This window comes from Lynx canadensis, chromosome B4, assembly GCF_007474595.2.
Source record: "Lynx canadensis isolate LIC74 chromosome B4, mLynCan4.pri.v2, whole genome shotgun sequence".
In the NCBI taxonomy this organism is placed as follows: Eukaryota; Metazoa; Chordata; class Mammalia; order Carnivora; family Felidae; genus Lynx; species Lynx canadensis.
Window position 1 is genome coordinate 53,517,779 of NC_044309.1, and position 23,807 is coordinate 53,541,585.

Below are 23,807 nucleotides of genomic sequence, written 5' to 3' on the forward strand. Positions count from 1 at the left end.
TAAGCTCTGATTGCCAAAGCATCCATTTCAAAGAGGCAGACACGTCAAAGAGGGCTATCTCAAATAAACAGCTGCCAGACACAGAACAGATAAAGAGCCATCCCCCATCCTCCACCTTTGAGGCATCTTTGTTTTAGAGATCTTGGTTGATTTCAAAAACTGACCATTTGGGGTCACTTTTCTTTTACTTTTCCTGAGCTTTACATTTTCACTCTTATGTTTTAAATTCACCAATAAGAGTGATTTGGTAAAACCCTAGGCCTCAACCTTCACCCCCAATAAAAGCAGAATCCCAGGCATTGCACTCTCTCTCTCTCTACCTATGACCTTGATGTTTGCCTCCACGTGTGCTGTGTAAATCCCAGATCCTATAAGAAATAAACCTGTAGTTTTTCAAAGTTCCCTGATGCTTATTGCTGAGGAGCATCTTGAATAAAAGCAGAACCCCAGGCTTTGCGCTCTCTCCCTCTACCTATGACCTTGCTGTTTGCTCCCATGTGTGTTGTGTAAATCCCCAGTCCTATAAGAAATAAACCTGTATTTTTCCAAAGTTCCCTGATGGTTTATTGCTGAGAGGCATCTTGAAATCATAATAAAAACCACCCGAATGGGTCCAACCACAACATTGGTAATTAATAGACTGAGATGACAAAATATATAACTTTTAAAATGTAGAAGTCTGGAGCAGGCTCTTAGAATAATTAATTTTCTTCTGTTTACTTAGGACAATGACCTAATAATATGGTTAATGATCACTGAACTGATAAAAAAAAAGCCAACTCACTATTTAAAGAGAGATTTTAACAACAGATAAAGGGATGGACTCCTTGCTACTGGTGTAGGATCTAAGTCCAGGTAAGAACCTTTGAGAACCTCTAATTTCAGTGTTTCTTCTATGGGAGAAACTGCCACAGATTACAAGGGAAAAAATGTTTCGATGAACATGATAAATATTACATGTTTTATGCTTTGTCTTCAGCACACTTATATTTCAGCCTATAAAATTTATTAAATATGACTTCTGGAGATAGATGAGCCTCAGGTTTCTATGCTCTGAAAGTTAAAATGTAGAAAATAAGACATTCATAATTTAAAAATAAATTTTGAAACCCTGTTACCATTACTTTCTAGATAAGTGAAACTTCAAGTTAAAAAAAACGGATCTCTGTTTACCTTCTCAAAATATACTACAAGGCATTTATTTTCACTGACTATATGGAACAATTAGATGTATTCCCTACTTTTTTTTATCCCATATTAACTGGATAATATAGGGTGGAGAGTTAGTTGGCAAACATAAAAAAAATGGGACATGTCTCAAAGTCACTTACCCACCTCTACGTTCCTGTTTCAACTCATTTGACTCAAGGTGAGGACAAAGAAAGAAGTTTTCTAGATAATTTTGTCTCTGATCAAATGAGAAAAAAATTTTTCCCAGCATGGTTCCTGGCATAAACTAAGAATTCAATAAATATTAGTTCCCTTCTCCAATTCAGGAAGGTGGCTACTCTTAATAGACCATTGTGACTGCAAAAGTGAGGTAGAAAATGAAGAAAATCCTTCCTAAAAGGTCTAAAAAGTTAATAAATTTGTTTTCTCTTTTTTTCCTCCTCGGTTCCATAGGTATACAGTAGAGACTGGGTCACCTGGCTTGCACTGCTTTTTTATGATCTAACAGTAAAAGCTTGACACAGGTAAGGAGAGGCTAATGAGATTCTGCCCTCCACTCCAGCCCAATCAAAATGAGGCAGAACTGGGCTGTTCTGTTGAAGAAAGAATGGCAGTGCTGTGTCTGAATGCCTGTGGTTCTGTCTTAGAAACATATTGTGTCCCCAAAGTGTATTTAAATGTCAGTTGTTTGGGGCCCTGAGGGGGGAAAAAAAAAAGTGTCCAGAGAAAAGTAAGTTAAATTCTCCAATCAGGTTTAAAATGCCATGATGAAGTAAAAAGTGTGGTGGTAAGAGTCAAACCTAAATTGATACTCCAACTCCGTTATTACTTTGAGGTTACCTATTACAATTCAGTCTTTCTCAGACATGAGGGGGGGAAGTCCTACATTTCCCACTTTTTTGCTATTTTTTCTTGGTATCTAGGAGAGAGGTATGGAATTGTAATCTATCTGAGAAAGTTGTAGAAATAACAGGGAAAAGTAATGACTGTGTTACAAGTTATAAGCAGCAGTGTGAGAAAGGTTTTTTTCAATTGGGAGTAACTGGGAAAATGTCTAACAAGAGTGATTTGGGGCAGAATTACAATGAAAAGATGAGGAAGAACATTACAGGTTAAGAAGAAACATAGGGCAGAGCGTTCTAGGGACACTTGGTTCCATATGGCTGTAGGTGCTAATGGATGTGTTGGGAAATGAGACTAAAAACAAGGGCTGGGTTTAGTTTGTAAAGAATCTCAAATAGGAAGTGTGAATTTTATTCTGTATGATACAGGGGACCTCTGAAAGACTCTGAAGACGGATATGATAGAAATAAAATAAGAAATCATAATTTAATCAAATGCAATAAACAGGGCTAGACTGCAATAAAGAATACTTGTTCACAGGGCTCCTGGGTGACTCAGTTGGTTAAGTGTCCAGCACTTGATTTTGGCTCAGGTCAGGATCTCAGGGTCATTGGGGAGCCTGCCTGAGATTCTCTCTGCCTCTCTTCCCCTCCCCTGCTCACTCGCTCTCTCTAAAAAAAAAATTAAAGAACAAGAAAAAAGAAAAAAGAAAAAGAATACTTGTTCAGTAGCCAAAAAACAAAGCACAACAAACAGAACTAAAGCTATAGGGTGTATATACACCTCATAAATCATTCAAAGAGATTTTCAGGAATAGATTTAAGTGGAAAAAATGACTTCCTAACCATTTAAATTCTGGGGAAAGATACAGAAAAAGGTATTCATGAAAAATATAACAGGAAATTTGTCAAAGGGCTGGTTATGACTTTGGGGTCCCTAACTACTGATTTCTTCCTCATTCTTCTCCACTTAGTAACTGAAAAGGTATAGGCATGTTTGGAGCACATGCAAAAAAAGTGGAATAACTAGGATTTACTTAGATGTACATAGACGTGGGTTTTTGCATTGATGCATATGTTTACATACACATGATAATATCTTCAGATATTTATCACTTCTACAGTTATACATTATCTATTAAATTGGCATTATATATATTCATTGTCTTTATAAGGACTCAATAAGTCCTGATTGAATAAATTAATAAAATACATAGTTGATCCTCATTATTCATGGATTCAGCATTTGTGAACTTGCCTTCTCACTAAAATTTATTTGTAACCCCAAAATCAATACTAATGTTCTTTATGATCATCCATAAACTTGTCCAGAGTGGCAAAAAATCTGAGTTATCCAAAACACACGGTCCCAGCTGAGGTCAGACAAATGTGGCTCTGCCTTCTTTTTTTAGCTCTCATGTTCTAAACAAGTGTTCTTTTCACAGTTTATTTAGAGCCATAATTTTTCACTTTTGTGCATTTTTTTTGATGATTTTGCTGTTTAAACAGCTCCCAAGTATAGTGCTGAAGTGTGGGCCAGTGTTCCTAAGTGCAAGAAGGACGTGATGCACATGATGGAAAGAGTATATGAGTTACATAGGCATCCCTCAGGCATGAGCAAGACAGTGCTATTGGCCACAAACTTAAAATTAATGGATCAACAATATACATTAAATAAGATATCTTTAAACAGAAGCACACATGAAACAAGGTTATAAATTGATTGGTTGATGAAAATGATGTGGCCAGAGATACACGGACATCTAACCCTCTATTAGGAACAATGTTCAGGTCTTGCTGTTTGCATCAACTTTATAGAATACAAGTATGGCAAATAATAAGAATCAACTGCACATATGACATATTTTAAATATATTGTATAATTATAGCCCTATTAATTATCATATATCTATGCTTATGTGTGTTTCTATATATAAATATCTTAGATACATAAGTATGTATTATGCAGATATATATAAACAAGAATACATTTTCTAAACCTCAGCGAAGAACTCACTGTTCCATAAAAAAGAGCAAATCTAAGGAAGTTGACTCATTTTACTAGTCTTTAAAGTAGAGGCTTAATAAAATAAGTCAATCAGAGAAAGATACATACCATATGATTTTACTTATATGGAGAATTTAAGAAACAAAGCAAATGAGGGGCGCCTGGGTGGCGCAGTCGGTTAAGCGTCCGACTTCAGCCAGGTCACGATCTCGCGGTCCGTGTGTTCGAGCCCCGCGTCAGGCTCTGGGCTGATGGCTCGGAGCCTGGAGCCTGTTTCCGATTCTGTGTCTCCCTCTCTCTCTGCCCCTCCCCCGTTCATGCTCTGTCTCTCTCTGTCCCAAAAATAAATAAACGTTGAAAAAAAAAATTTAAAAAAAAAAAAAAGAAACAAAGCAAATGAGCAAAGAGAGAGAGAGAGAGAAACCCAGAAACAGATTTTTTAACTATAGAGAACAAACTGATGGTTACCAGAGGGGAGATGGGCGGGGGGAAAATGGGTTAAATAGGTGATGGGGATTAAGAAGTATACTTATGATGAGCAATGGGTGTTGTATGGAATTATTAAATCACTATGTATTACACCTGAAACTAATTATTACACTGTGCTGACTGGAATTTAAATAAAAACTCAAAAAATTGAAATTAAAATAGAGGTTTAACAATTTACAAAATTATAATTTATCTTGCATTTTGACCTCAAAATTCATAAGAATTTATCTTACACATAAATAAAATGACATATTAAAAAAATTTTCTAGGGGCGCCTGGGTGGCTCAGTCGGTTAAGCGTCTGACTTCAGCTCAGGTCATGATCTCGCGGTCTGTGAGTTCGAGCCCCGCGAGGGGCTCTGTGCTGACAGCTCAGAGCCTGGAGCCTGTTTCAGATTCTGTGTGTGTGTCTCTCTCTCTGACCCTCCCCCGTTCATGCTCTATCTCTCACTGTCTCACAAATTAATCAACGTTAAAATTAAAAAAAAAAAATTCTAGTATGAAATATTTAGACACTGAATGTTTATCAACATGTAACTAGATATATTATGGACAATAGGATAACTACAACCATAAAGAAACTGAAAAAAGTCATTTATTAATATAAAGTAGCATAAAAAGGTAGATTAACGGTATGCCACCATCTGTGTTAAAAAAGGAAGCTATTATGTATTTAATTAAAAATGCAGATCACATTTCTGGATAATATTCACTGAGAACTGGTTAAATTAGTCCTCAGAATAAGAGACTGGATGTTGGGTAGACAAGGGCTACAGAAAGATTCTTTAATATACGTCTTTTTGATGTTTCGTACTTTCAAATACATATATTTTACATACATGCAACTGTATACATTTTATCTTCAAAAGTAAATGAACAAAATAAAAATAAAGTAGGGTTGTGATAGTGGTAAGGTCAAGCATGGCCAGAGTCTCTCTGAGAGGTACTCTTTAACAAGTCCAAACTCGACCTGCATTTCATACCTGGTTCCTGAGGTATTTCTTCCATGAAACATTCTTAGGTCACTCTAATTACAATTCCTTACATTATTTTTCTGTCTACCCATTTTGACTGTCTACTATGTACAAGGCACGGTTTGACCCTTTGTAAAACTATAAAGATGAATTAAATATATATTTGCCTACCTAAAATTTTATAATGGAGATATGTGAAACATTTAAATTTTTCTTTCAGTACTTTAAATTTTTGATCTCATCTAGTGTATGATCTATACTATTCATTTGTTGTTTCAAATTATTTTCAGAAATTTATCTTCCCAATCAAATTATAATCCCTGGAAATTAGGACTCTGTGTGTGCATGTGTTTCCCCCTTCCTTTGGTGTCTAGCATTTGCCTAGTGCTCTGGACATTGAAGACCCCGAATGAGTATTAGTGGGTTTATCTATTGATTAATGTCAGCCTTACAGCATATTTCTGAATTATATATTGTCGAAGTGAAATAAATTATCCTTTTTCTCCCTGAATAGGTGGTCGTTTCAAACCAAGCATCAACTACAATTGAAAACACTCAATGATGGACCCAAATCAACATTTGGAAAAGACAGCAGAGACAACACCTTCAGAGAAAAGGGAAACTAGATGCTGCAATGGATTCAGGGTAGAAAGAATTTCATGTTTCCAAATTAAAACAAGTGAAGGGGGAATTTTTTTAAAAAAACCACAGCCAGTTTTTAAAAAGAATATTTCATTTCAAATTAGCATTTTTAATGAAAGCATACACTAAAATATTAATAGAATGATCTATATCATGATTTAAATGAGTCTTTAAATCTGAAAAAAGGAATTTCTTAGTGATACTACCACTGGCTAAGAGTTTGTTAATGTTAAAAATTTAGAAGTCTTTTGATTTAGAAATCTTCTCTTTGGTACTTGATGGACCAAAAGATATTTATAGATGTCATTAAAATAAGTCACTATATAATGAATAATATATAAATATATTCTTAGAATTGACTTATAAGCAATGGATTATTTAGTCTTGTGAATCACTTTGCGGTCTTGACCTAATAATTTTTTTTTCTTTTAGAGAAAGGCATTTTTCATTCTAATAATTTAAATAACAGAGTATGGTGGAAAAAAGATTTGTAGTAATAATCGAAAGACGTCCAAACACCTAGTTACTAACTACTAACTTAGGACAGCCATTTAATTTTTTCACATGCAAGTTACTGAAAATAATAATCTTGTGTTTTGATTTTGTCTTAAAACTATGAGACATTAAACGGTAGACTGTATTGGGATTTTCATAGAATAAAGTACTCCCTGAGCACAGTGTTGAAGAAACAAAGATTGAGGAAAATTGAGAAGTTTGCCTAAATTCATCTAGCTTGTAAATCAAAAACCTTTAAACCCACGTCAAAGCCTTTAAACTCCTGTAGAGAAGTTTTGAAGAAATAAAAAAAAATATAATAATAATCATGGCTGCCTTTTATCAATATTTTGAATTTTTTTTTGTTTTTTGTTTTTTTGTTTTTTTTTTTACTCACAGATGTAGTCTTAATTGCTGAATAAGGACTACAGAAGTCAGACTCAATTGCAATAATGTTATGTAAGGCCCCTTTTAACTTTGTCCAGAGAACATGTTTTGTTTGTTTTCAGATATTACTGATAAAGTCTGTTCTGATGAAATATTTGAACAGCAGTCACAGGTAAAAGGTAGTGGTAAATGTAAGTCTAAGGGTAATATGGTGTGCTGGGCTGTTTCTGCTTCTTTTTATTTATTTTTATTTTTATTTTTTAATATGAAATTTATTGTCAAATTGGTTTCCATACACCATCAGTGCTCATCCCAACAGGTGCCCTCCTCAATACCCATCACCCACCCTACTCTCCCTCCCACCCCCCATCAACACTCAGTTTATTCTCAGTATTTAAGAGTGTCTTATGGTTTGGCTCCCCCTTCTCTAACCTTTTTTTTGTTTGTTTTTCCCCTCCCCGATGATCTTCTGTTAAGTTTCTCAGTATCCACATAAGAGTGAAGGCATATGGTATCTGTCTTTCTTTGTATGTCTTATGTCACTGAGCATAACACTCTCCAGTTCCATCCACGTTGCTACAAAAGGCCATATTTCATTCTTTCTCATTGCCACATAGTACTCCATTGTGTATATAACCACAATTTCTTTATCCATTCATCAGTTGATGGACATTTAGGCTCTTTCTGTAATTTGGCTATTGTTGAAAGTGCTGCCATAAACATTGGGGTACAAGTGCCCCTATGCATCAGCACTCCTGTATCCCTTGGGTAAATTCCTAGCACTGCTATTGCTGGGTCATAGGGTAGATCTATTTTTAATTTTTTGAGGAACCTCCACACTGTTTTCCAGGGCGGCTGCACCAGTTTGCATTCCCACAAACAGTGCAAGAGAGTTCCCATTTCTCCACATCCTCTCCACCATCTACAGTCTCCAGATTTGTTCATTTTAGCCACTCTGACTGGTGTGAAGTGGTATCTGAGTGTGGTTTTGATTTGTATTTCCCTGATGAGAAGCTATGTTGAGCACCTTTTCATGTGCCTGTTGGCCATCTGGATGTCTTTTTTAGAGAAGTGTCTATTCATGTTTTCTGCCCATTTCTTCACTAGATTATTTGTTTTTTGGGTGTGGAGTTTGGTGAGCTCTTTATAGATTTTGGATACTAGCCCTTTGTCCGATATGTCATTTGCAAAATCTTTTCCCATTCCATTGGTTGCCTTTTAGTTTTGTTGATTATTTCCTTTGCAATGCAGAAGCTTTTTATCTTGATGAGGTCCCAATAGTTCATTTTTGCTTTTAATTCCCTTGCCTTTGGGAATGTGTCAAGTAAGAAATTGCTGCGGCTGAGGTCAGAGAGGTTTTTTTCCTGCTTTCTCCTCTAGGGTTTTGATGGTTTCCTGTCACATTCAGGTCTTTTATCCATTTTGAGTTTATTTTTGTGAATGGTGTAAGAAAGTGGTCTAGTTTCATTCTTCCGCATGTTGCTGTCCAGTTCTCCCAGCACCATTTGTTAAAGTATGTTGAAAACTATAGAAAGCTTATGAAGGAAATTGAAGAAGATATAAAGAAATGGAAAAACATTCTATGCTCATGGATTGGAAGAATAAATATTGTTAAAATGTCAATACTACCCAAAGCTATCTATACATGCAATGCAATCCCAATCAATATTGCACCAGCATTCTTCTCGAAGCTAGAACAAGCAATCCTAAAATTTGTATGGAACCACAAAAGACCCCAAATAGCCAAAGTAATTTTGAAGAAGAAGACCAAAGCAGGAGGCATCACAATCCCAGACTTTAGCCTCTTCTACAAAGCTGTAATCATCAAGAGAGCATGGTATTGGCACAAAAACAGACACATAGACCAATGGAATAGAATAGAGACTTCAGAATTAGACCCAGAAAAGTATGGCCAACTAATCTTTGACAAAGCAGGAAAGAATATCCAATGGAAAAAAAAAAAAAAACAACAATCTCTCTGCTTCTTTTTAACATTAAGGGGTACAGTAATTTCATTTGCATATGCATAGTAAAGTGACAACAATCTGGCTGAAACAATTAAAATTGCTAGAACAGTCCCTTGGAGCATATTTGGAGAGGAGCTAGAAGTTAGAAAGTTTGTGTGTATAATGTATATTAATTGCAGTCTAATAATCTAGACCAGAGAGCAATAATAACAATAGAAGTTAACATTTATTGAGCACATATTATATGCCAGACCCTGTTCTAGTGTTATATTTCTTTTAGTAGGTTTATTCCTTACCAAAATTCCATCAGCCAGATGCTATTATCTCTCTTTTACAGATGAAAAAACTTAGATACAGAGAGGGCAAATGAATACTTCTCAGTCCCAAAGCTGGTAAGTGGTGGAGCCACGGTCTGAACTTAGGCAGTCTGATTCCAAATCCCATGCTCCCAATTCTATTCCACATTTCTGAAGTAACTATAGCTTTCCATAATATTAGACCCCTTACGATGTTCTGGTAGGTAGGGATTTATAAGTAGTCTATTTAATCATCTTCCTCATTTTATATTTTCAAATATTCACCTTCAGACCAACTATTTTCAGTATCAGGCAACCATAGGATTCTTACACTTGTTTATGTGCATGGGCACACACATTTACACATGTTATTATTGGCATGTATATACAAACTCAGAGATGTATAAAAGTGCAAATAGATAATAGGTTTTTAAAAATAAAAACAACATAATTTGATTCTTTCATCCCTCTTTTCCTCAATTTTTGGACTAAACCAACCACATCATGTATATTTTCATCATATATATATACATATATATATATGTATATATTCTTCATCTTTACACTTGATATTTCTGTGTTTCAGATTTCTAATACTTTTATGTTACAATAAAATTTCAAGACAAGAAATAGTAATGCATCATCATCAAAACCCATATATAATAGGACAAAAGTAAAGGTCCCACCTCTTTGCCTTCATTCCTACTCACCCTCCAAAAATAACCAGAGTAACCATCCCTTATGTAATCATCAGTGGTATTCATATCCTGTGTTTCCACTTTTCACATTAGCCTTTAGCCTTATTAGCCTTTTTGCTATTTATCAAAAATGCTGAGCAAACTTCTGACTTGGAGAAGTTTGCACTTGTTTTCCCATCTGAACGTTCTATTTCCAGATACCTTGCTCCTTCATTTTATTCACATTTCTATTTAAACATTACCTCATCCTTGACCACCCTGTATAAAATACCCTTAGTTATTCATAACACTTTGATAAGATTTATTTTTTTCAAAGCATTATCACCACCTGACACTGACACACAAACACACATATGTATATGTGTGTGTGCATACATATGTCCTTAATGGCTCAAAAAAATAAATGTGTTAGAGTTCTCTCATAATCTTAAAGTCCTGACGTTCAGAAGTCTGAAATGAGTCACAATGTACTAAAATCAAGGTGTTAGCAAGGCTGTGTTCGTTTCTGGAGTCTCTAGGGGGAAAAGCCACTTCCTTGCCTTTTCCAACTTCTAGAGGCTGCCCAAAGTTTGTGGCTAGGCTCTCTTTCATATGGAAAGCTCATGGTCAGTCAAGTAATTCTCACACTGCATCACATGAACACTGACTGTTAGGCCTCTCTCTTCCACATTTAAAAGACCCTTGTGATCCCATTGGGTTAACCAGGATAATTTAGGATAATCTCTTTAAGGTCATCTGATTAACAAGTTTAATTACATTTGCAACCTTAATACCTCCTTTCCATGTTACATAATATATTCATAGATAGGCAGAATAACAGCCCTCAAAGAAAGATGTCTAGGTCCTAATCTCCAAAACTTGTGAAAAAAAATATATAGTTTGTGTATGTACTTATTTATTTATATTTATATATGTGTGTGTGTGTGTATATATATATATGCACTGTTTGTATATTATATATGTTTAATATACTTATATATTTAATATATTTATATATTTAGCTTTGGTACATTGTATGTTTCTAGTAATTTATTCATATCCTTTAAGTTACCCAGTTTGTTGGTGTATATCTTTTCATATTAGTTTCTAATGATCCTTTTTATTTCTATGGCATCAATTATAATGTATTTTTTTATCATTTCTGATTTTATTTATTTGAGTGTGCTTTTTTTTCTTAATCTAAGGGTTTGTCAATTTTTTACTCTTTTAAAATAACCAACTTACTGATTTTTCCTATTGTTTTCTTATGTTATTTATTATTTCTGTTCTACCTTTTGTTATTTCCATCCTTCTGCTAACTTTGGTCTTAGTTTGTTCTTTTTCTAGCTCATTGATATGTGAAGTTAGATGGTTTATTTGAGGTCTTTCCTCCTCCTTTTAACTTGGGTGCTTATCACTATGAACATCTCTCAATACTACTTTTGCTGCATTCCATAATTTTTGGTACACTGTGTTTTCGTTTTTGTTTGTTTTGAGGTATTTTCAATTTTTTGTTTGAATTCTTCTTTGACCCATTTTTATTTGAGAACGTGTTGTTTAATTTCACATATTTGTGAATTTTCCAATTTTCTTTCTGCTGTTGATTTCTAGCTTTATTCTATTGTGGGGGGAAAAGATACTCTATATGTTTTCAATCTTTAATTTGTTAAGGATTTTTATGACCTAACATGTGATATATCTTGGAAAAAGATATGTGTACACTTAACACAAATGTATATTTTGTTGTTGTTAGGTAGAATGTCCTATATATGTTGTTCAGGTTCATTTGGTTTATAGAATCATTCAAGTTCTCTATTTCTTTACTGATCTTCTATCCAGATGTTCTATCCATTATGTAAAATGAGGTATTAAAGGCTCCTACTATTACTGTATTGCCATATATTTTCCTGCTGTATTGTATATATTTCTGTTCTATGTTTGCTTTATATATTTAGGCATTCTGATGTTGGAGATATCTATATCTATATCTATATCTATATCTATATCTATATCTATATCTATATCTATATCATCTATATCATCTATATCTATCTATATCTATAGATATAGGTGTATATTATATATAATAATATATATATAAATACATATATATATATATATATATATATATATATATATATAATAGTTATATCTTCCTGGTCATTTGACACCTTTATCATTATATAATGTTTTTTTGTGCTTCTTGTGACATTTTTATTTAAATTCTATTTTGCCTGACATCAGTGCAACCATTCCTGTTTTCCTTTGGTTACCAATTGCGTGAAATCGCTTCTTCCATCACTTCACTTTCAGCCTATATGTGTCCTTAAATCTAAAGTGAGTTTCTTGTAAACAGGGCAGAGTGGAGTCTTGTTTCTCTTTTTTATACATTCATCCACTTTATGTCTTTTGTTTGGGGAGTTTAATCCATTTACATTTAAAGTAATTATTGATAGAAATGATTTACTATTGCTAAAGTTTTGTTTTCTGTTAGTCTTATACAAGTATACGTCAGAGATATTTAGGCTTTGGTTCCAGACCACCCCAATAAAGCAACAATCACAGTAAAGGGAGCCAAGTGATTTTTTTGGTTTCTTAGTGCACACAAGTTAGGTTTATACTACAATGTAGTTTAAGTGTGCAATAGCGTTATGTCAAAAAAACACAACAATAATGTACATATCTTAACTAAAAAAATACTTTATTGCTAAAAAATGTTAACCAGAAATTTATAATCTTTTTGCTTGTGGAGGGTCTTGCCCCAAAGTTCATGGCTGTTGAAAGATCAGGGTGGTAGTTACTAAAGGTTGGGACAGCTATGGCAATTCCTTTTTTAAAAATGCTCATTTATTTATTTTGGGAGAGAGAGAAAGTGACTGAGAGAGAATGAGCAGGGGGAGGGGCAGGGAAAGAGGGGTGGTGGGGAGAGAGAATCCCAACCAGGCTCTGTGCTGACAGCCCCAGTAGGGTTCGAACTCACGAACTGTGGGATCATGACCTGAGCTGAAATCAAGAGTCAGATGCTTAACTGAGTGAGCCACCCAGGTGCCCCATGCTGTGGCAACTTCTTAAAATAAGACACAGCAAAGTTTGCTACATTGATTGACTCTTCCTTTTGCAATTTCTCTGTAGCATGAAATGTTTGATAGCATTTCACCGACAGTAGAACTTCTTTCAGAATCGGAGTTAATCCTCTCAAACCCTGTTCCTGCTTTATCAGCTAAGTTGATGTAATATTCTAAATTGTTCATTGTCATTTCAACAATCTTCATAGCATCTTCACCAGGAGTAGATTCCATCTAAAGAAACTAACTTTCTTTGTTTATCCACAAGAAGCAACTCCTCTTCCATTAAAGTTTGATCAGGAGATTACAACAATTCAGTCAAACCTTCAGGCTCCACTTCCAAGTCCAGTTCTCTTGCTATTTCTACTACATCTGCAATTACTTTCTCCTGAAGTCTTAAACCCTCAAAGTCATCCAAGATGGTTGAAATCAACTTTATCTATACTCCTGTTAATATTGATATTTTGACTCCTTCCCATGAATCGTGAGTATTTCTAATGGCATCAGAATGGTGAATCCTTTCCAGAGGTTTTCAATTAACTTTGCCTAGATCCATCAAAAAAATGACTATCTATGGCAGCTCTAGCCTTATGAAATGTATTTGGTAAATAGTAAGACTTGAAAGTAGAAATTACTCCTTGATCCATGGGCTGCAGAATGGATACTGTGTTAACAGGCTTGAAACAACGTTACAATAATAATATCAAAGGTCACTGATCACAGATCACCTTATTAAATATAGTAATAATGAAAAAAAGTTTGAAATATTGCAAGAATTATCCAAATGTGACACAGAAACATGAAGTGAGAAAATGCTGATGGAAAAATGATGCTAATAAACTTGCTTGCCACAAACCTTCCATTTGTAAAATGCACAACATCTGCAAAGCACAATGAAGTGAAAGCTCAATATAATGAGGTATGCCTATAGTTCTTTTATCTGTTTTTTTCAGTCTTGTCTTTCCTTGTGTTTTGTTATTTTTTAAAATTGATATGCTTTGATTCCTCTCTCTCTCTCTTTTTTAAAAGTTCATTTGTTTTGAGAGCATGCATAAGTGGGGGAGGGTCAAAGAGAAAGGGAAAGAGGGAGAATCTTCCACACTAGCAGTGCAGAACCCAACATGGGTCTCAAACCCAAGAACTGTGAGATCGTGACCTGAGCTGAAATCGGGAGTAGGACACTTAATCGACTGAGCCACCCAGGTGCCCCTCTCTTTTTCTTTTGTGTAAATTCTATAGGAATTGTGTGTGTGTGTGTGTGTGTGTGTGTGGTTAAATTGGTGTTTACATAAAATATCTATAGTTATACCATTATGTTAAACTGATAACAACTTATGTTTAATAGCACACAAAAACTCAACATTTTAACTCCCTCACCTACTTTATGCTATTGTTGTCACATTTTGCATCTATTTATATTGTGTACCTTTTAAATATTTTAGTTACAGTTATTTAAAAATATTTTTGTCTCTTAACTTCTATATTAGAATTACCAGTGAATTTATTCACCACTATTATAGTAATAATTATAGTAATACGGTGTTCTGTATTTGTTAATGTACATACCTTACAGTTTCATATTTTCTTATGCTATCCTGTTGCTGCTTCGCATAATTTAGTTTCAACTAAAAGAATTCTCTTGAGCATTTCTAGTAAGGGAGGTCTAGTCTTGATAAACTCCTTCAGTTTTTGTCTGGGAAAGTCTTTATCTCTCCTGCACTTTTGAAGGAGAGTTTTGCCAGGTATAGTATTCTTAGTTGGCAGGTTTTTTTTTTTCTTTCTGCACTTTAAGCATTTTGTCCCATTCCCGCTGGCCTTCAAGGTCCTCATAAAATCTGATATTCATCTTTTTGGGGTTCCCTTGTATGTAACAAGTTGCTTTTCTCTTGATTCTTTAAAAATTCTCTCTTTATTTTTGACTTTTGACAACTCGATTATCATGTGTCTTGGTGTGAATTTCTTTGAAATTAACTTATTTGTGTTTTTTGGCCTTCCTAAATCTGGATGTTGTGTCCTTCCCCAGTTTGGGAAGTTTTTTATTATTTCTTTGAATAAGCTTTCTGGTCTTTTTTCTCTCTCTTCTCCTTCTGAGACTTTCATACATATATGTATATTGTTCTGCTAGATGGTGCCCTCTAAGTCTCTTAAGCTTTCTTTGCTCCTTTTCATTCTTTTCTATTTTTATTATTCGGACTGAATTGCTTCCAAAGACCTATCTTCAAGTTTGCTGATCCTTTCTTCTGCTTGATCTAGTCTTATACTGAATCCTTGTCATGAATATTTTAGTTTGGTTAGTGTATTCTTCAGCTTTATGATTTCTGTTTGACATTTTATTATAGTTTCTATCTCCAGAATGTTGAAATTCTCACTTTGCTCATACATTGTTTTCTTGACCTCAGTGAGCATCTTCATGAGTCATTTGCATTCACTGTCAGTGAATGATCAAACTCTATTTCATTTTGGTCAGTTTCTGGAGATTTATCTTGCTCCTTTGTTTGGAACATTTTTGCTGGATTCTTCATTTTCATTGATTCTCTGGTTGACTGTATATTAGACAAAGCAGTCATATCTCCTAGTCTTCACATACTGGCTTCACAAAGAGAAGACCCCCACTAATAAGCTCAGCCAGTTTCTGGGGTCCTCTACCAATTTTACCTTTGAGAAGCTGAGAACTGGGGATTTGTTCTTACATGCTTACACTGTGCTGAGCAGGGAAGAGGATCTATTGTGTCTACCAGTCCTTACTGCTGTCTCTGTTCTCCCCCACAGTGGCTAGACTATTCTGGATCTATCAGAGCTCTAAGACTGGTAACACAGAAGCCAGTCCTCTAGAAAAAAAAAAACCCTTGGAAAAAAATGGAATGCTGAATGTTTAAGTCAACTTTCTTTCTCCCCTGGGAGAGGCTCGGGGCTAGGGATCTCATCCTGATCATATGGTGCTATGTCAGTGCAGGGACTCTGGTGAGAGGGTATCCTAAATTTCCCAAGCAGCTTCTGTGAATCTGGTTTCACATTCTCCATGTGTGCAGAAGCTGTTCAACTTGTTTCTGGATTTCTCACAAAGGGAATTTTTCTGTGAAAATCTACTTCACTATCTTGCTGATGTACCCCCTTATTGATTTTTGTTTATATGTTTGGGAGCTATGAAGTACATTATTTTTTAACTGTTTCTCCTTCTCACTCCTCCTTCTCCTTCTCCTCCTCCTCCTCCTTCTCCTCCTCCTCCTCATTCTTTCTTCTATTTAGAGAGAGCATAAGCAAGGGAGAGGGGCAGAAAGAGAGAGAGAGAGAGGATCTTAAGCAGGTATTATGCTCAGCGTGGAGCCCAACAGGGGGCTTGATCCCATGACCTTGGGATCATGACCTGAGCTCAAACCAAGAGTCAGATGCTCAACTGACTGAGCCAGCCAGGCACCCCTTAACTGTTTTACCTTCTAAGTAGATATATACCTATATTAATATGTAGAAACCTCCTCTATCCCTGATAATGTTTCTTTAAGTCTACTTTGGCTAATATTATTATGGCTAAGAGAGTTTTTATTTAGTAACTGTGCCTTCTCTCTCTTTACTATGATCAGAATTTCCTCATGATTTAGGGGCATCTTTTATAAAAAGGGTACAGTTGGATATTGTTTTTAAAAAGCAAAACTAAAATATTTGTGTCCATTTACATGTATTGTATATGTTGATATATTTGGAATGTTTATATTAGCTTATACCAATTTATCCTAATTTATATGCTCCTTTTAATGTTTTCTTATACTTTTTAATTGATATATTATCTTTTTCCATAACAATGCAAACCCAAAGGCATGTTCCCTATCCTTTGATGTGTCTCCTTATCCTCTATCATACTGATATTCTTTGGATCTTAAATATAAAATTTTAATTTTTAGATATCATAACTATTTTTCCTCCTTTCCTATTTTTGGTCTTATTTTTCTAAATACAATAACAAAATTTACCATGTAAATTTATCCACCTTATTTTACAAATTCATGCATCATCTCCTGGTTCTGGTTCTCCTTTTATTTAAGGAAATCTTCCCAAATTTTTTTTCTTTTTTCTTTTTTATAATGTTTATTTTTGAAAGAGAGACAGAGTGAATGGGGGAGAGAGAGAGACATAGAATCTGAAGCTGGCTTCAAGCTCTGAGCTGCCAGCACAGAACCTGATGTGGGGCTCAAACTCATGAACTCTGAGATCATGACCTGAGTTGAAGTTGATGCTTAACTAACCAAGCCACCCAGGCACCTCTTTCCATACTGTTTCCAATGTGGGTCTGTATGTGCCAAAATTTTTGAAAACTTATATGCTTAAGAACATATATCTTTATAGTTGATTGGCCATTTGGACAAATGTAAAATTCTAGGTTCAGGGTTCTTTTATTTCAATACTTAAAAAAATATTATTCTTTGCATCTGTTTTGTGGTTTTGGGTTTTTTTTATTTGTTTATTTGTTTTTATACCCACTCTTGCTATTTAAAAGCGATGTGCTATCTCTCCTGGAAGACCTCAAATTTTTCTTTACTGTTAATATTCTTAAATTTCAATCCACTGTGCCTAGTTTTCTCATATACATGCATGGGTTCTTCCTTATCACCCTTTTTGGATATTCTGTTGTCCCTTTCAACCTAAGTTTTTCATCTTTGCTGAATATTGGTAAAGTTAAATTGTTTCTTTAAATATTCCTCCTCTCCTCTGTATACCTTTTCCCTTTTAAGGCATTTATTATTTAGTTAAGTTCTTTATGAATGAGATCCTCAATTTGGTTTTCCAAATCATCCTTATTTTTATCTCAAATATTATTTTAAAGTATTATACTTTCCATATATCATCTTTTCCACTTATTCTTTTTGTTATTTTATTTTGCCTTCATTTTGCTAATATTTTTCCTCATCCATTTTGTGTATTTATTATGCTTGCTTTAAACTCCTTTGACGTATCTTCTAAAAACATCTACTACTTATGTCTACATCCCAGGCATTTTTTTTTTCTTTTCTTACTTTTGAAGAGCTTTATCTTCCTTACATTCTCACTATTTTGTCCTAAGGTCATATGTCTCTGGTTTTGATGGTTACCCTTTTTAAATTATTTTTTTCTTTTAATTTTATAATGTTCATGTATTCATTTTGAGAGAGAGAGAGACAGCATGAGCAGGGGAGGGGCAGAGAGAAGGGGGGTGGCAAAGAGAGAGGGAGAGAGAGCATATCAAGCAGGCTCCTTGCTGTCAGCACAGAGTCCAATATGGGGCTTGATCTTACAAACAGCGAGATGATGACCTGAGCCAAAATCAAGAGTCGATTGCTTAACCAAATGAGCCACCCAAGGGTCCTGGTGACTACCTCTTTTTGATAATGCAACAGCAGGGAGACTAAACAACAGACCCTTGCTGATGTCAACCCCAACAGCTCAAGAAGAAGGAAGGGAGATAAACCTTAGGGTGAAGAACAGTAGTCACTAGTAAACACATGTCACTTTACTTTTCCAAATTCCTCTGACAATGCTCTTTCAGTCTTCTAAGGAGAAACAGGTCTAGGAATTTTGAGGGAGATATCCACGGAAGAAATTACCTGAGATTAGTCAGGCTTACCTCCTTTGCTTAGCTCCTCTGTTGGTCAGGACTTTTGAGAGACCCTGATTTTACTGTGGGGGGCACTTACTACTGAGGTATGGTCAATAATTACCATTCCCTGCATTGAGGTGGAAGACATTGACTTCCAAGGCTGCCCTGGGTCATACAACTATATTGAATGCAGCCAAAAAAAAATGTAATCCCTGTGTATTATATAATAGGTTGAGTAATTGCTGAGCAGGGAAACTAAGATCAAGACCGAGTCCAAAGTACAAAAGTGAAGTTGAAGATAAACTTGCGAAGATTTCAGAGCAGAGGCCTTTAGTTGCTAGGAGGTTTCTCTTAATTCCTTTTATTTATTTTTTTTTTAATTTTTTTTAACGTTTATTAATTTTTGAGACAGAGAGAGACAGAGCATGAACCGGGAGGGTCAGAGAGAGGGAGACACAGAATCGGAAACAGGCTCCAGGCTCTGAGCTGTCAGCACAGAGCCCGACGCGGGGCTCGAACTCATGGACCGCGAGATCATGACCTGAGCCGAAGTCGGCCGCTCAACCGACTGAGCCACCCAGGCGCCCCCTCTTAATTCCTTTTATTTTATTTTATTTTTTTTAATTTTTTTTTCAACGTTTATTTATTTTTGGGACAGAGAGAGACAGAGCATGAACGGGGGAAGGGCAGAGAGAGAGGGAGACACAGAATCGGAAACAGGCTCCAGGCTCTGAGCCATCAGCCCAGAGCCTGACGCGGGGCTCGAACTCACGGACCGCGAGATCGTGACCTGGCTGAAGTTGGACGCTTAACCGACTGCGCCACCCAGGCGCCCCTCTTAATTCCTTTTAAAGGAAAGTGCCAGTAAATGATTAAGGAATTATGTCAAAGTCTGCCATTTTGAAACTCTAGTACATATTAAAACATTATACTTAAATGATTATATTAAAGACATAATTTATGACACTTTTTTTGAAGTTCACCTTTTAATAAAGCATTTTAAAATTTGTAAGCAATTAAAGGTAATCACATAATCAATGCCAAGATAGCACAAAAAGCTAGGGATTATGACAGTGAATACATAAAACTGACTGAAATGAATTGAGGAAGAAAGATGGAAATGCACGGAAATAAAAATGACAATCTGTAAGGCACCTGGGTGGCTCAGCTGGTTAAGCATCTGATTCTTGATTTCAGCTCAGGTTATGATCTCATGGTTTCTAGGATTGAGCCCCAAGTTAGGCTCTGCACTGACAGCACAGAGCCAGCTTGGAATTCTCTCTCTCCCTTTTGCTCTGCCTTTCTCTCACTTACATGCTTTCTCTCTCTCAAAATAAATAAATGAACTTAAAAAATATTTTAGGGGCACCTGAGTAGCTCAGTCAGTTAAGTGGCTGACTCTTGATTTTGGCTCAGGTCATCTACTCATGGTTTGTGAGATTGAGCCCCACACTGGGCTCTGAGATGACAGCACGGAACCTGCTTGCTATTCTCTCTCTCCCCCTTTCTCTGCCTCTTCCCCACTCATATGCTCTCCCTCCCTCTCTCCCTCTCCCTCTCTCCCTCAAATAAATAAATAAATTTAAAAAGTTTTTTAATGACAAACTGTAAAAACTGCAAGTGGAATTAACTGTAAGATGTTTATTTAGCCAAAGTGACTGATAATGAGAATATAGTTGCTCACAACTAGTTAGTAATAGAAAAAAAGGAAATTTCAAAAAATTAAAAAGTCTCAGTATATTAAAATTATATAAAGCAATATTAAATAAAAGAAATGTAGATTTAAAAAGACAAAGACCAGGGCACCTGGGTGGCTCTCAGTTGGTTAAGCATCCAACTTCGGCTCAGGTCATGATCTCATGGTCTGTGAGTTCGAGCCCCACATCGGGCTCTGTGCTGACAGCTCAGAGCATGGAGCCAGCTTCAGATTCTGTGTCTCCCTCTCTCTCTGACCCTCCCTCATTCATGCTCTGTCTCTCTCTGTCTCAAAAATAAATAAACATGAAAAAAAATAAAAAAAAAATAAAAATAAGACACAGACCTTTTTTTTTTTTAAAGCATAAGGTTGATACTTAATACTGCTTAAATCTTTAGGTATGGGATGCACTGCCCAATTTATGCATCAGACTAGTGCTTTATAATTTTTCAGTCTATAATATACATCTTTCTAACTCAGTTATAGTATATCTTATAGAGCTTGTAGGCAGGGTCTTGGCAGTCAACACTATTCCTATTCTTCTCCCACTGCCAAGAACAATTAATATAAACAGAGAGTGTGAATGGAGCAAAGTTTCAGAAACAGGTCTTATATTCATAAATAGAGAAAAAGGATAAATCAATAAAGGGCTTCCAAATTTCATATATGTTTGGTGTACTGACAAACGTTCACAAACACTTCCATGAATTCAGGAACATAATTTCCTTTCAAACTGAGAGTACTTCTATGAAATAAGTTAAAAGTTATATTATTCTTGTATGTATGAGGCAACTGAAGTTCAGTGTAACATTTCCATCTTTGTTAAGTTATTAAGTGGGAAAAGGGGCATCTGGATCTAGACTTTGTCATTGCAAAGTAGATTTTGTTTTCTTGCATCACATGCACACCAAGTCCATGGATAGTTTTCTTCTTTTGCCAACCAGAAAACAATGCAAAGAGAAAGAGGTATAAGGAAAAAGAAGAGGGAAAATATGAGATATAGAATCCAGATATGAAATAAAATGAGGTGAAGAGAGAAAGAATATATCTGAAGCCTAATTTTTCTGAAACACATCAGTATATTGTCCTCGAATCCTAATTGGAAATAGTGTATTAAATTTATAATATTTACATTCAATTCTAAATTAAATTAAAACTTATGGAAGTTGAGAGCTAACAACAAAGACATCCACAAAGCATCCTAACTAGAAATTCTTTTGCACAGCATGAAGATGAGAGAAAAATAAATTTATTTCACTAAAGCAAATAGCATAATAATTTTACATTATAAATATTTTTGAATTAAGATTAATTTAAAAGCTGTATACCTTGACCTTAAAAGGCAGGAAAAACATTAGATGTAGTTTTCAAGAGATAACTAAAAACAAAAAAAATCAAATAATAATTTGTAGATTTCAACCATGAAAATTTTGGTTTTCAGTAAAACATGCTAAGAGTGCCTTATATCACCATATTAACATGGAAAATAAACAAGTTTTGAAACATAAGAAATCTAAGAATAAAAATGAAAACATTGGGGCGCCTGGGTGGCTCAGTCGGTTGAGTGTCCGACTTCGGCTCAGGTCATGATCTCATGGTTCACAGGTTCCAGCCCCGCGTCGGGCTCTGTGCTGACAGCTTGGAGCCTGCTTCCGATTCTGTGGTCCCTCTCTCTCTGACCCTCCCCCCATTCATGCTCTGTCTCTCTCTGTCTCAAAAATAAATAAACGTTAAAAAAAATTAAAAAAAAAATAAAAATGAAAACATTGAAGGATTAAATTTCAACAAAGATTTAATGAGTGTATACAATCACCCTATTTTCCAATTTTCCACCCCTCCCCCCACCATCCCACCACCTACCTTCTCTGGATCTCTTTATAAGAATCTCCCCCTAACTTTTAGGTGACTGTGGTTAAACTAAACTCTTCTTTCTTATTCTTCAGATTAAAAGGACTATAGGTTTTCTAAAAGAGTTTTAGCTTTGAAGGTACTGTGACCTTACCTCAAAGCCATAAGAATGAGAAACTAACCTTAACCATTTTCTTCTAAGTATCATCTCCCATCCAGAGTCTGACTGCTTTTGTTTGCCCTCCCCTGTGTTCCTCCAGGTGATTTTGTTTTCCCCTTTGACTTTATAATTGTTATTTGTTGGAGGATTAGTTTAGTGGGAATTTACTGAGGTCTTTTAGAAATGGAAATGGTTATACATATTTAAAAATCACCCTGGCTGCAGTGTGAAAAGAATAACAATGAGGAATGAGAAATACTGCTTAGAAAAGGTGGTAATCTGGGTGAAAGATGATGGTCATTTAAGTAGAAATATAAAGTGAAGTATGTTGAAAAGAGATATTTATAAGGTTACGTTTTTAGCTTTGGAATATTGATTGGAGGTAATCAATAAGAGAGTAGCTCTGGCCTGGGCAGCAGGTTGAATGTGGTGATCCAGGAAAAGGAGGTGAAAAATGAGGAAGAAGACAGTGAGATCTGTGCATAACAATGAAGAGCCTGAATGGAGTTCAAATGTAGGCACTTTGGAAAAGCAATCTGAAATTCAGCAAAAGCAATCTTGGCTCAAGATATAGATTTGGTAATCATCAGCATCTAGGTGGTAATAAAAACAATGGCAATTGTGGAGCTTTCCTAGAAAGAGTATGTGGAGTTAAAAAAAAAAAAAAAAAGAGAGCCTGAAACAAAACCCTGAAAAAACAAATTGAAAAGTGAGAATAATATAGCCTGCTAAGGATACTTGAGAAGTGATGCAAAAAATAAGATTTGATTTATGCAAATGTAAACAACTCTCACTTTGTATTGGAAAGGAAAGGAATATTTTTAAAAAGGGTATGAGATTTTTTAATGGAATTGATGAAGTTTTGGGGTGATGTTGGGTGGGGTGGTCTGGAGCCCAGAGACAAGAAAGAATTCTTGAAGACATCTTTGGTGCAAAAAGGTCATTTTATTAAAACATGGGAAAAGGCCCTGTGGGCAAGAAGAGCTGTGCTGGGGTAGTGACAGGTAACTCATTATATACCCTCAGTTTGGGAGGGGGTTAGGGGTAAAGTAAGTCTCTAAGATATTTTGGAAGCAAGGTTTCCAGGACCTTGAGGGGCTAGGTGTTGCTAGGAAAATGCCATTTATTACCTTTTAATAAAACATCAATCATGAGACCCTTCAGATGTATATCAGGGGGTCGTAAGTTTGGAGTATGATTGCCAGCACATACCTTGGGACAGTAGAGATACAGGAAGTAGACTTACAAGATACTCAAGGTTGAGATAATGTTAAACTAAGATTCTCTTTTGCCCCTACCAAAGTGTCATCCTTGAAGCAGCTGAGATCCTAGAGGGAGGTCATTCTGAGGGTTTCAAGGACTTGTCATTGGGTTATAGGCAGTAAGGGAATTTAATTTTTTCATTTTTCTTAGTTTTCCACATTACTGTGGCAAGCACTTAAACCCCTTTCCCTTGTTTTTGGGTAGCCAGAAGTGTCCGAGGAATATCACACACATTCCACCTGGGGGAGAGTGGTAATGTTAGG

General features: G+C 35.5%; 1 protein-coding gene across 4 annotated transcripts in view; it reads left to right on the plus strand.

The window, feature by feature from the left end:
• The first annotated feature begins 794 nt into the window (after positions 1–794).
• Positions 795–23,807, plus strand: part of SLCO1B3 (solute carrier organic anion transporter family member 1B3) — a 71,221-nt gene continuing 48,208 nt past the window's right edge. For 2 of the 4 annotated variants that reach the window (XM_030322168.1, XM_030322172.1), the window contains exons 1-3: positions 795–855; positions 1,624–1,694; positions 5,997–6,127. In XM_030322168.1, coding sequence (XP_030178028.1) covers positions 6,041–6,127 — 87 coding nt within the window. In that variant the 5' untranslated portion in view covers positions 795–855; positions 1,624–1,694; positions 5,997–6,040. Of the gene's footprint in view, positions 856–1,623; positions 1,695–5,996; positions 6,128–7,147; positions 7,198–23,807 lie in introns of those variants that run through there. The other 2 variants (XM_030322169.1, XM_030322170.2) reach the window with 2 other exon arrangements.